At 42.5% G+C, this 13,902-nt stretch overlaps 1 protein-coding gene across 1 annotated transcript in view; it reads right to left on the bottom strand.

Moving 5' to 3' along the window:
* Nucleotides 1-13,902, bottom strand: part of LOC110529233 (MAM domain-containing glycosylphosphatidylinositol anchor protein 2) — a 355,390-nt gene that overhangs the window by 155,679 nt on the left and 185,809 nt on the right. The window contains exons 5-6 of the mRNA XM_036985374.2: nucleotides 9,677-9,809; nucleotides 9,183-9,452 (exon numbers count right to left, since the gene is read on the bottom strand). Coding sequence (XP_036841269.2) covers nucleotides 9,183-9,452; nucleotides 9,677-9,809 — 403 coding nt within the window. The remainder of the gene's footprint in view (nucleotides 1-9,182; nucleotides 9,453-9,676; nucleotides 9,810-13,902) is intronic.

Raw genomic sequence — 13,902 nt, 5'->3', positions numbered from 1 at the left:
CATGCATGTACACACACACACACACACACACACACCTCTATACAACAACAACAACAACGCAATCATTACAAAGGCCCAGTGAATCTTTAACTCTTTAACGCGGGCACCGCTCGGAAACAAAACCTTCCCATTTACTGTAGGAGGGTAAACCCATCGCTCTGCTTGTCTCCGCCTGTTCTTACATCACTTCCAGCACTTCATCCATACCTCAAAAGAACATGCGACTATAGAAGCGGTGTGGAGTAAGCTGGTGGAGCATGTTGGTATACAGAGAAGGCAGAGCCCAGGCACAGAAATTGAGTCACTTATTAAGAAGAATCCTAGCAAATTGGAGCGAGAGAGGGGAGGAGAGGTGAGGAGACAACCTGGACTCATGGTTAGATGTAGCATAGTAAATAAAAATCTTGGCCACTTAAATTAGTATGATATGTTACATTATGTAGGGTGTTTGTAATAATTTACCAAGACAGGGGCTGACCGTTTTCATAGCCTACTGGTTCAATTTGAATGTTTGTCATTACTCTGCCCTTTGGCCACACCTAGTGGACTACATCATATCATGGCCATTGAAATGTCACTGATCGCTGTTAACATTGTTCAATAACTAAAGCTGAAGGTTATACTCTTTGTTTAAAGTGTGACCGAACCCCAATTAGTGCACTTGCCTAATGACATATTTTATTTGTTCAAGGGTGTATGTAACTTCTTTCCTAGGTCGGTTTGACCTCACAGCACATTAGGGTAATCAACGGATGCTGAGTAAGAGAATTCCTGCTGCTCGTCTTGTTCATAATGACGAGTTTAGGATTTGTATTTTTTTCTATAAAATGGAATTGTACTATCGCTTTAATATTTTTTTTTGGTCTATGTTGGGAATGTCGGGGGATCCGTGGTGGTGGTGGGGGGGGGGGGGGGGGGGGGGTGTATGTTGGCATTATCCAAATATTCTTGTGCTCTGTTTCTGTCTCTCTGAAGGATTTGAGTTTTTTTTAATTCAGATGTTTTTTTTCATGCTGCTCCTCTCTCAATCTCTCTTTTCCTCTTTCTTCTTCATTTGACTTCTCCTCTTATCAATAATTGAGTTTCAAGTTTCAGCCTCTGCGTATAATTCAGGGGATGGTGAAGTTGTATACTGCCGGTCTATTGTCATGAGTCCACGAGTTCTTGACGATTCAGTTTCCTTTGTTTGACATAATGAGCATGGTAAGAAATTATATTTTCCTCATACAGCTTTGAACGTCTCCCAAAGAAGAGAGGGGGAGGTGTCGTCATTTTTATTAATTTGAATGAATACATAGGGTCGTGTTTAATCTTTTTGTGTGTGTTCGGATTAAGAGCTAAGTCCAGAATGTGGGGGGGGGATGTTCTGAAATTACTATAGCAGAATATTCTGTCATTTTAAATGAGGGGAGAATGTTACTATCTAAAAAAATTAAAAAGTAGTCTATGCGCGAGTAGGTTTGATGAACATGAGAAAAGTAGGAGGAGTCCTTTGTGTCCGGGTGGAGGAAGCGCCATGGATCAACACAACCCATTTGGGTCATGAATGTAGAAATCTCTTTTGCAGAAATACTTTACAATTGTTCCTCAAATGCAATGTATGTTATACCATTTTGTAGCTCTGTGTCTCTGCTTTTATTCAATGTAAAAACACAATTTCAAATTTTGCTACTTAAGACTGATAAAGCAGAGTTTCTGTTGCAACAAACAAAGGGGATGACCTATGAATATGGTAACAAGGCCAGCCATCTTTTGGCAAACCAACTTAAATGCCAGTCAGCATCTCACCTCTCAGGTAAATGACTCTTCCCATAATCTTACAAGTGATCCCCCTAATATGAACTTTTGTGTCATTTTATTCTAACTTCTACAAATCCCCATCAGAAAATACGGCTATGGACAACTTTTTAGATAACTTGGATATTCAATCCATTGATATGGACATGAGTAAAGTTCTGGATAACCCTCTGCATCTAGATGAGATAACAAAGGGTCTAAAGTTAATGCAAAGTGGCAAGGCCCCAGGCCCTGATGGCTTCCCCGTCGATTTGTATAAAGCATTCTCAGATCAACTCGCCCCATTACTATTAAATATGTTCATGGACTCCATATCACAGGGCTCTCTCCCCCCCGATGCTAACTCAAGCCTTTATCTCACTCATGCTCAAAAAAGAGAAATATCCGGCGGAATGTGGTGGATATCGGCCCATTTCACTTTTGAACGCTGATGTTAAACTATTATCTAAGGTTCTAGCATGCCGGTTGGAACCCTGCCTTCAGGATGTCATAGCTGATGCTCAAACAGTCTTCATCAAAGGGTGACAACTGTTTGCCAATGTATGCCGTCTTTTGAACATTAATTTCTCTCTTTCTGTCTCTCCAGACCCCAAAATTTGTGTTTTTCTTGATGCGGAGAAGGCTTTCGACCGGGTGGAGTGGGATTATTTATTTAAGATTTTGGGAAGATTTGGTTTTGGGTCCAATTTCATCTCATGGATACGTCTGCTCTATTCTTCTCCTATGGCTAGGGTACACAGTAACTCTCAACATTCAAAATACTTCCCCGTCTCCAGAGGGACCGGTCAAGGGTGTCCTATGTCCCCGCTCCCTTTTTGCAGTTCCGATAGAACCACTTTCCTTGGCCTTAAAATTATCATCATCATCCACCGAGCTGGTGAAGAACACAAAGTGTTCAAAGTGCAGATTATCTACAGTTATATATCACTAACCCTATGAACTCTGTTAATAACATATTTTAGACACATTCGGATCATTCTCAGGTTACAAATGAAACATTCAGAAAAGGGAATGTTTTCCGATCAACCCCACTGCCAAGCAAATTCCCCCTGGAGCCCTCTGGTTTTTCCTATTTTGGTGTGAATATGACACATTCTCTAGCTACCCTCCATAAAACTAACTTTGCATGTCTAGTCACATGAGTTAAAGCAGACTTAAAACGCTGGGATAGTCTCTCTCTTTAGCTGGCAGAATTCATCTTTCTGCCAAAATCATTTTTTTGCCAAGTTGGACAGGCTCGTCAGTCATTTTATCTGGGCAGGCAAATCACCTAGGATACATAGAGCAAAACTTTTAAAAAAGAGACATGACGGAGGATTGGCACTTCCAAATGTACTGCTTACCTATCGAGCAACCAATATTCTAAAGATTATGGTCTGGTGTGATGCTTCAAGTAACAACTGGTGCTCATTAGAAGCACACTCCTGCCAATCATCCTCCCTTTTTGCTCTTACTTGTGCCTCACTGTCCTTGTGTCCTTCAAAGTATACGGGCAACCCCATTGTGCTCTCTACTTTGAAGATCTGGGGATATTTTCGTCAACATTTTAGACTTTCTGCCCCTTCTCTTCTAAACCCTATTTGGAACAACCACTTATTATTATTCTTTTATTTTTTATTTATTTTTTGCTGTGGAATCAGCAGGGTCTGATTTCTAGATTATATGACATTATGCTTTCCTCTGAACCCTCTCCAATAAACAAAATCAAGACAGACTGGGGTAGTGAACTTGAACATGACCTTACTGGTGGGAGGAGGCCCATAGGGCTAACTCCACATCCTCATGTACTCATTACGTTTAATTCAGTTTACAGGTCTTGCACAGAATTCACTACACCAAAGAAAAACGGTGTAAATTCCTCCCAGACACAAATGGGATGTTCAATCACTCCTGCAACCCACACCCATATATTTTATTCATGTTCTAAGCTGTCTGAGTCTTGGTCATCCCTTTTTAATACTCTCTCTAATATTCTAGATCTTGACCTGCAGCCTTGTCCTTTGATTGCTATATTTGGAGTTCCATCTTTGTTACCTAGTCTCACTAAAAGTAAAGCAGACGTTGTAGTGTTTGCTTCCCTCATAGCCGCCAGCAGATCTTGCTTAATTGGAAATCCTCCAAAACCTCCCACTGTAACATCTTAGTTGAAAGATCGAATGTCTTTTCTACACTTAGAAACAATTAAATACACTTTGAGAGGTTGTATTGATTACTTTTTCTTGAGATGGCAGTCTTTCATTTTATTTTTTGAACAGTTGCCTTCTATTTATCAGGAGTAAGAATGTTGGCCAACAGGGGATATGAGAGGATGAGGGAGGGAGGGGACAGTATGTTGTGATATTGTGTTATTTATTTTTGTGTATGTGTGTATGTGTGTATGTACCAGTCAAAAGTTTGGGTACACCTACTCATTCAAGGGTGTGCCTTGAATTCTAAATAAATCAGACCGTGTCACCAGCAAAGCACCCCCACACCTCCTCCTCCATGCTTCACGGTGGTAAAACACACATGCGGAGATCATCCGTTCACCTACTCTGCATCTCACAAAGACAGGGTGGTTAGAACCAACAATCTCAAATTTGGACTCGTCAGACCAAAGGACAGATTTCCACCGGTCTAATGTCCATTGCTCGTGTTTCTTGGCCCAAGCAAGTCTCTTCTTCATATTGGTGTCCTTTAGTAGTGGTTTCTTTGCAGCAATTCGACCACGAAAGCTTGATTCATGCAATTCCCTCTGAACAGTTGATGTTTAGATCAGTCTTTTATTTGAACTCTGTGAAGCATTTATTTGGGCTGCAATCTGAGGTGCAGTTAATTCTAATGAACTTATCCTCTGCAGCAGAGGTAACTTCCTTTCCTCATGAGAGCCAGTTTCATCCTAGCGCTTGATGGGTTTTGTGACTGCACTTGAAATAAAAATCGAAGTTCTTGACCTGGATTGACTGACCTTCATGTCTGAAAGTAATGATGGACTGTCACTTCTCTTTGCTTATTTGAGCTGTTCTTGCCATAATATACTAATTTTGTGTCCCAGATTTTAATTTACTATGTTTCATTCTAGTCTGAGACCATGCTGGAGGACAGAAGAGAGCCTGCATACAAAAAACAGCTCAGAAACAGGAAACATTTACTGAATGTAGACCTTTCCTGCATTCAAATGGCCAAATCGGCCTCTAGTGACCTCATGGTTGGAATGTTATTCAGTTTTGTTATATTGCAGTCTTCTGTGATGTGTATATATAGTGTCATATTGGGATACAAACTCAAAATGGAATACATTTCAACTCTATATCTGACATGGTACAGGTGTCTTTTTTTTCTAAGCCCATAACCATGTTTGTGAGGTGTATACTTTTGTGTCAAAGTAGATTTGTTTAAGACTACCAAGAAACACTCTGTGTGACCCTGATTTACCTCACTGCAGTAGTTAAAAGCGTTTAAGTACCGTGAGCACCGAGGCACAAAATGAAAGTTAACGTGCACAAACACACATTCACCATGCATTATTAATGAAAAGGCTTTTGGAAGTTGGTTCTCTTCACCGCTCTGAACATTTCTGTCACAGAACCAGGGCCATGGTTGTGCGGGAGAGAAAGAAATGATCAATGACTACTGTTTCCAGTAAGACTTTTCTTTTAAAGCTCTTTACTCCTACCTGCGCTCTACAGAATACTTTTCTACCCTGCATTATCAGAAAGACAATGGAAGGAACTGTTTAAACACTTACTACACTCCACTAATGTCAGGCAATTTCTTTCTTTCTCCTATGATCTAAAGAGGTTACACTGATTACATTGTAGCTAGGGCACTGATGAATAGGATACTTTCTGGTTACCTGGATTTTATTTACCTCTTTGAATATGAATCATGATGCAACCTCCTGCGTGTTTTGTTAAGCCAAAGTGCTTGTGCCTGTAAAGAGAGTGTACTATTCTCCCTGGCTTTAAGACTTTAGACGTGTGTGTGTGTGTGTGTGTGTGTGTGTGTGTGTGTGTGTGTAATAGTCTCCATGGTGGTACAGTAGCTGTGGTGAATAATAATGGGTGGCCTGTAACATGAATAAGTAGATAATGACACAATGAAAGAAGTCTCTTTTGGGGTTTGGTCCATAGAGGACTCTAGTCACACGGCTGATTACAATACCCCCTCATGGGAGCTGCTTGGCTAATGAGGGGACACATGCCCCTGACGTGGGTACAATGACACAATTACAGGCACGTATACACAAACACAAATTCACATACACATAGAGACAGACAGACACACACTATCCCTGAAACCTCCTCAAGACTGGCTGACAAGATGACACTGACACCTATATCTCTCTTTCTAGCCCCCAGTCTCTCTCCCTCTCTGTCTGTCCATCTCTCATTTGGCACCACACAATGGCCTCCATACATCCATTCATCTCTCCCACTGGTAATCAGCAGGTTTAGCTTAGCGGTCCTCTCAGGGCCAGATGGCTCTCTCTCTCCTCTACTTTACCTACCTCCTCTCGGGGACATTAGTCAAGGGTAAAGACATACAGGGGACAGAGACATTAGCACCAGACCCCAGCCATACAGACCCCCGCCAGACACACACACACCGTCCAACCCCAGACCCCGACCACACACACACACACACCCCTCTCTGATTATCATCATACTATCACACATTCACGCCATGCCTCCACACACTAACGCTCACACACACTGACATATGCCAATGTTTGGATGTGGCGAGTGACAGGCCGTTGTGCTGTATATTACCTTTTTGGTTGACCTCTAATGAACTTGACAAGTTCAGTCGCAGGCCAGCAGGACTCACACACACACAAACAACCACACTTACACACACTGACAAATAACCCCAGTCCTGAAGGCCGCTGCCCAACTCTCTAGTCTGTCTGCCAGGCCCACTCACCCAGACCATTACATTTGCCATTTATGAATGGAAATGTATGCAGCTCCGGACCAGAATGTATTCCAGAGCAAATTTGAGTCATTCACATGTTGATTTACATGCTGGCGTCCAGGTTGTTACAAGTCACGTCATGAGGGGTTTGTTTTCCCCTGACAATTCTCAACAACAGCCTAAATAACATCAGCAGGCTGGCTCACTATGAAACCCATTGCAGTTTTTCTCTGCTATTAATAACACAGAACCCCCTCACAGAGAGTGTAGAGCCTGTGTGTGTTGTGGAGGGGTTGCCTGTGTGTGTGAGTTGCTGTGTGTTCGCTGACTGAAATGGCTGATGTCTCATTTGGAGTCATTTGGAAGGAAGAAAGTCCTGGAGGAATTGTCAGGCGAGACAACAGCAGAACATCGTTTGATTCTGAATGTTTGATACCTCCAGCACCACTCATTTCTTCACATCACACACCTGCAAAGCACACTGTTTTAAGAACGCACAGGGAGGAAACGTAGGTACAGTGCTAGGAAACGTAGGTACAGTGCTAGGAAACGTAGGTACAGTGCTAGGAAACTGAGGTACAGTGCTAGGAAACGTAGGTACAGTGCTAGGAAATGTAGGTACAGTGCTAGGAAACGTAGCTACAGTGCTAGGAAACGTAGGTACAGTGCTAGGAAACGTAGGTACAGTGCTAGGAAACGTAGCTACAGTGCTAGGAAACGTAGCTACAGTGCTAGGAAACGTAGCTACAGTGCTAGGAAACGTGGCTAAAGTACTAGGTGTGTAAATGGTATTGGTGGGGGAAAAGGAAATGAACGCAAGGCAATGTCTCTTAGACGTTCCTCTCACTGCATGCTGTCGCTTCACGTTTGATAAACCGGTGTAGTGAACAATTCACAGACATGCAGTAGTTACACACACACACACACAGTAAAACAAACCTTACAGCAAACACATTCCCTAACAAATGAACTAAGTGTTGACAGAGGTGGAGAAAATATCTCATTGTCCAGGTCATTGTGTCACTAAAGTATCCTTTTGTTGCCAAACATTGTGTGATCTGGACTAAAAACACAGGGTATTGACCTGCATTTACAGACGTGTCTCCTTCCTTTCATCCATGAAAAGATCATGGTAGTAGAGCTGCGGTGAACCAACAGCATGCTGAGCTGTACCAGGGGGCAAGCCAAACACACACACACGTACACACAGCACTGTAGGAGGGGGTGAGCCAAATGGCGAGCCAGCATGGCTGGTGGGACAGCATGGTCAGAAACGCCACCATCTGCTGACAACAGATCTGTGGAAAACACAGACAGTCCCTTTGGCAACACCCGCATGAGAGGGCTTCTCAAGGACTAGAGTGTGATCAACAAAAAGACACAAACATGTGTAAACAAATATACATACTTTAAACAGATAGTAACACATAGACTGTGTAATATCTGTTCACATACACAAACACACACACATATGCACACACACAAAATATGCATGCTCATACACACACGCACATGCCCACACACACACACCACCACCACTATCCTAACCAGCTGTCATATTCAGCATGACCAAATGAACTGTGCTAAGTGCTTGTCCTACTTCACTGAGTTCATCCCAGTTTCTCCGGCAACACAGTCTTCACTCAACTCACCACAACACTGAAGACTCACACTATATAAATCAAACATTTAAATGTCTCATCCTACTATACGGCCGGAGAACCAATGGCTCTTCCAAAGGCAAGTCTATAATATTGGCTGTTCCATGTATGAATTACCTTGAGATAAAGGGCCTTGGACACTAAATCCTTAACACATTGGCTGCTCCCAAAGGCAAGTCTGCAATTATTAGCTTCTTCGTGTGTCAATTACCTTGAGGGGAAGAGACTTGGACGCTAAGTCTTCATCCCAGTTGATTGTCAAACAGCCTGTAGTGCCTTCAGCTTGACTGCCATAGCTTAATGACTCTAATTGGCCGTTAATAAGTATCTTTAATGAGTGGTTTCACATGCATCCCCATGCTATTGGCTTCACCCAACAGTTTATTGCACAGAAGTCGTAACACTGTATGGAATATGTTGATATGCTCTCAATGTGTCTCCAACTATAGCACCGTGTGTTGTAGGATCGTACAGGCAATACAGCTTTCCTAATGCAACATCAAATGTGAGATATGTCAATTGTAGTGAAACAATGCTCACACACTGTATTAACTCTGTAGCAGCAAAAGAAACAAGTAACCATATTAATAACCATTCCTTTCACTTGAATGTTGAAAAGCGGATTAGCTCATAAAGAAATAGCCCATGAGCAGCCTAAGCGGGACTAAAATCTCTGACCTTGCCTCTGTCAGTCCATTACATACAGTAAGTCATTTTACCTAGAGGTCGGGACCCTTGACAGGGCTGACAGTGCTCTTCTAAGGATTCTACAATATATGTATTGTACACTCCACCTACAACAAACACCCACTCCTGCTCCCCTCTCACCTCTGACCACTATTGTGGTAGACTTCTTGGCTGGGTTGCCCACGTTGTTACTGGCTACACAGCTGTAGACCCCAGCCTCGTCTGAAGTGATGGCTGGCAGGGTGAGTGTTCCACCCTTCACCACGCTCTTCTCAGGCAGGCTGTCAGAGCTGCTGACCCAGCTCAGCGTGGGGTTGGGCTCCCCACCCGTAGTGATACACACCAGGGACACCGTCTGGCCAGGGTTCACCACGATGGGATCCTCCACCAGCAGCTTAATGGAGGGAGATGCTGGAGAGGAAGAAGAATAGGATGGAGGTTTGCTGTTTTCTGATAAACCTTGTTGGTGAGTTTGGTGAGTTTGAAGATTAACCTGTCTTGTTGGTGAGTTTGAAAACTATGCTATGATACCAACCTGTCTTGTTGGTGAGTTTGAAGATTAACCTGTCTTGTTGGTGCATTTGAAAACTATGCTATGATACCAACCTGTCTTGTTGGTGAGTTTGAAGACTAACCTGTCTTGTTGGTGAGTTTGAAGACAATGTTTCGGTCGGAAATGCCACAGACGTTCCTAACAGAAGCGATGCAGCTGTAGTTGGCGTAGTCCTGAGGACGAAGGTTCTTCAGCTTCAAGATTTTCGTCTCCCCCTGCAGCTCAGATACACAACCACAACAACACTAGTGTGCAAATGTGTGCAAATAGAATGAACACAATAATAAACACACTTCATGAAGTATCTCCACTTCATTCAAGGCTTGCAAAATTCTGGAAACGTTCCCATAGTTCACAGGGGTTTTCAGAAAATGTTGAAATGTTGAAACTCAATGTTATACACATTTACTGTAAATCACGAAACAAGGAAGATCCGCATGAAGTGCACTGTAAAACAAGTCATCATGAAACATCAAAGCTTTTCCTTATTTCATCTGGTGCCAAACCACAGTGCAAATCACACCATGGATCACACAACGTGGTCCACATGCTACACCACACCACATGGGGACAGTGGGAATCTTTCAGTTTCACTGTGTGTGTCTGTTTGGTTGAGTCCTCCACCACCACCACAGCAGCCTGACAAACAGAGACAGTGACTCCAGGGTTGATCCATGTCATTTCAGCAAGCCATGGCGCCGACCATCTCAGATTGTTCTGAAACAATTTCTGTGGTTAGAAACAGGTAAGCATTCCTGAAACATTATATTTCTTTTTTTATGTAATTTGAAATCTGAGAAATTACGCTAATTGATTGCAACCAAACTGGCAATTTTAATATATCTGATTTGGACAACACTTTTTCCTAACTATAGCTAGGTTTTCACCCAAATGACGACAGATTGTCATGCGAATATTCTAAAATGTACATTAAGACAATAAACCACAGGACCAAAAGTATGTGGACACCTGCTCATTGAACATCTCATTCCAAAATCATGGCCATTAATATGGAGTTGGTGCCCCCTTTGCTGCGATAACAGCCTCCACTCTTCTGGGAAGGCTTTCCACTAGCTGTTGGAACATTGCTTCCATTCAGCCATAAAAGCATTAGTGAGGTCACCAATGTCGGGGCATTAGGCCGTGCTTGCAGTCGGCGTTCAAATTCATCCCAAAGGTTTTCGATGGGGTAAAGGTCAGGGCTCTGTGAAGGCCAGTCAAGTTTTCCCATACTGATCTCGACAAAACATTTCTGTATGGACCTCGGTTTGTACATTGGGACATTGTCATGCTGAATCAGAAAAAGGCCTTCCCCAAACTGTTGCCACAAGTTGGAAGTACAGAGTCTTCTAGAATGTCTTTGTATGCTGTAGTGTTAAGATTCCCCTTCACTGGAACTAAGGGGCATAGCTCGAACCATGAAAAACAGTCCCAGATCATTATTCCTCCCCCACCAAACTTCAGAGTTGGCACTATGCATTCGGGCAGGTAGCGTTCTCCTGGCATCCGCCAAACCCAGATTTGGCCGTTGGGTCTGCCATGTGGGGAAGCGTGATTCATCACTCCAGAGAACGCATTTCCACTGCTCCAGAGTCCACTCCAGCCGACGCTTGGCATTGTGCTGACGTTGGTTCCCGAGGCAGGCTCCAGAGGCAGTGAGTCTTGCAACCAAGGACAGATGATTTGTACGCACTGCGCGCTTCAGCACTTGGTGGTCCCGTTCTGTAAGCTTGTGTGGCCTACCACTTTGTGGCTGAGCCATTGTTGCTCCGGGGCAGCTCTAGCAGTGTAGAAATTTGCCGAACTGACTTGTTGGAAAGGTGGCATCCTATGACAGCACCACATTGAAAGTCACTGAGCTCTTCACTGAGGCCATTCTACTGCAAATGTTTGTATATGGAGATTGCATGTCTGCGTGATCCATTTTATACTCCTGTCAGCAGCAGGTGTGGCTGAAATAGCTGAATTCACTAATTTGAAGGGTGTCCACATACTTTTGTATATACAGTGTAAATACAAAAGGCTAGTCTACATGATGAGATTATTATAGATAATAGTGAGAATATTTGTATTTGTCAAACGGCAGTCAAGCATTGATCACCCTGTCACCAGAATCAGACTCTCAATGTTTGTCGGAAAGGCGCATCAAGATCACTGTGGACTTTCACCTCCCTGTGAAGTTTATCATAAGTTATTCCATCGGTAGCCTAAAACTGCATGCTTTCATGAGACATATTGGGAGGACCACACACCATATCGTCGAGTGACTCGACATGATATCATGTTATTACATCAATATTTGCACATAAACACGTTTCCACCTCCATTAAGTTCATTATTGATTTACAGACACAAAAAGATCCCAGCATGTCGAACGAACAAATGTGTCAGCATTTATAAAATGGTACCAAAACTTCCTGTTTTCATCACAGTTGTCTTGGGTTTTGCTTTATACGGTATGACTTTAATCGCATAAAAACTGTGGATGGAAACTTGGTTAGTAAGTACGACATGAGGAATCCAAAGAAATTGTCAACCCACAGAACCCCCACACCATCCCTAACAACTAGTATACCGTATCAGTTCTCTATGTCTGACAAGTAGTATGGAGCTGAGGCTCGGCATATTGTTTCTTCATCCTATGTAATGAATTTGGTGATGTCTTTCTTTCCCTGATAAGAGAAATTAGTCATTCAATTTGTTAGTTTTATGTCCCATCCTGCATGCTGATATTCCCAGGTTCTGACCACTAGACGGTGGTGTTCCTACTTTTAGGTGTTTTTTAAGAACCCCCCCCAAATCAATGTTAAAGGGATAGTTCTCCCAAATTACAAAATTACTTATTGGTTTCCTTACCATGTAAGACGTTTATGGACAAGGTATAACAGCAACCCATGCTTTGGTTTTGTTTACCTGGAGACTGTTTAAAATGCTAACTTTCTAGCATTTATGGCACAAATACAATGCAAGTCAATACCTACAGTATATTAGCATTTCAGTGCTACATATACAAATCATCTATGAGGAACATTATTGAGTCACACAATACATTTTTTGATACTTCAGGATGATTTGGACATGCTTGTACGTTAATATAGGTACCATTGAATTTGTGCCACAAATGCTAAAAATGTAGCATTTGAAACAGTGGACAACAAAACTATTGCATGGTGCTGTCATACCTTTTCCATAGACTGCTTATAGGGCAAGGAAACCAACATGTAATTTAGTAATTTAGGTGAAGTATCCCTTTAACATTGAGGTGGGATTCTTTAACACTAGAACTGCAAAAGCAGTCATTTTGACGGCTCATGAATGTATTTTATTTTCAAAGTCATGCCACCCACCATCCGTGACTTTTCCTAAACAAGTCTATATAACACACTGCCATTGTTAGAATCATTTTTATCACAAACAGAACTGGAGTTATAACCAGTTTTAGGAGGGCATGGCATTATTTGAATGGTTTCCCGACAGTAGGGCCTGCTTCACTCATTCTCCCGACATTGGAAAGTGCAGTGCCCAGTTGATATTCACCCCAATAATTGCCTCGAAACTGAACCTAAACCAAAATGTATTTCACACATAACAGATGAAATAAAATGAAGTAAAGTACGATGGGTGATAAAGGGGGAGAATAGGTGAGTTGATGAGTGAGGGGGAAGTGAAAATATAATTATGGAATCACCAACTGTGAATGAAGAATAGGGCAGGCCATTCTATTGTATTGGTATATTCTAATTATAAATCTCAACACGGTATGTACCCTATATCAGTCCACCAAATCCAAGCAATTTTATCAGTCTACTCTGGCCTACTTGGAGTACACAGTGAGAGCCTGCATAATGTAGAATGGCAAGATAACCAAGACGAATGGATGCATATGCTGCGTTAGCACCGCTACAAGATCTGAATGAGAATATCTCAGATGGAGGGGAACAAATTAATCCTGACATCTCTGATGACTATTTTTCTGATTCTGAGCCTCGACTTGAATAACCTGCACCTCCGAGGCCTAAACGCAAAAAAATCCAGAACAGTGCGCACTGAGCAGGCGCTCGCTCCACCACCCAAATTAAACCGTGAGACAGGAAAGAGGGAGGGATGGCACCATTTGGAAAGAATACACCGATGACAACAGCACAACATGTCATCACCGAGAGAGCAGGCCCTACGCAACAAGCAAAAAAAAAACATCAGCAACGCACTCGCCAGTTTTCGTTTTTTTAATGTTACATGGACATGCTACAACACATCAGAGACTGTACCATAACTGTGGTGCACAGGGATCAAGGAGACACTAGGGAT

Source organism: Oncorhynchus mykiss, chromosome 8 (genome assembly GCF_057628025.1).
Source record: "Oncorhynchus mykiss isolate SJ-2025 chromosome 8, ASM5762802v1, whole genome shotgun sequence".
Taxonomy (NCBI): Eukaryota; Metazoa; Chordata; class Actinopteri; order Salmoniformes; family Salmonidae; genus Oncorhynchus; species Oncorhynchus mykiss.
The sequence above is the reverse complement of the archived record's forward strand: the minus strand, read 5'-3'. Positions and strand labels throughout refer to the sequence as shown.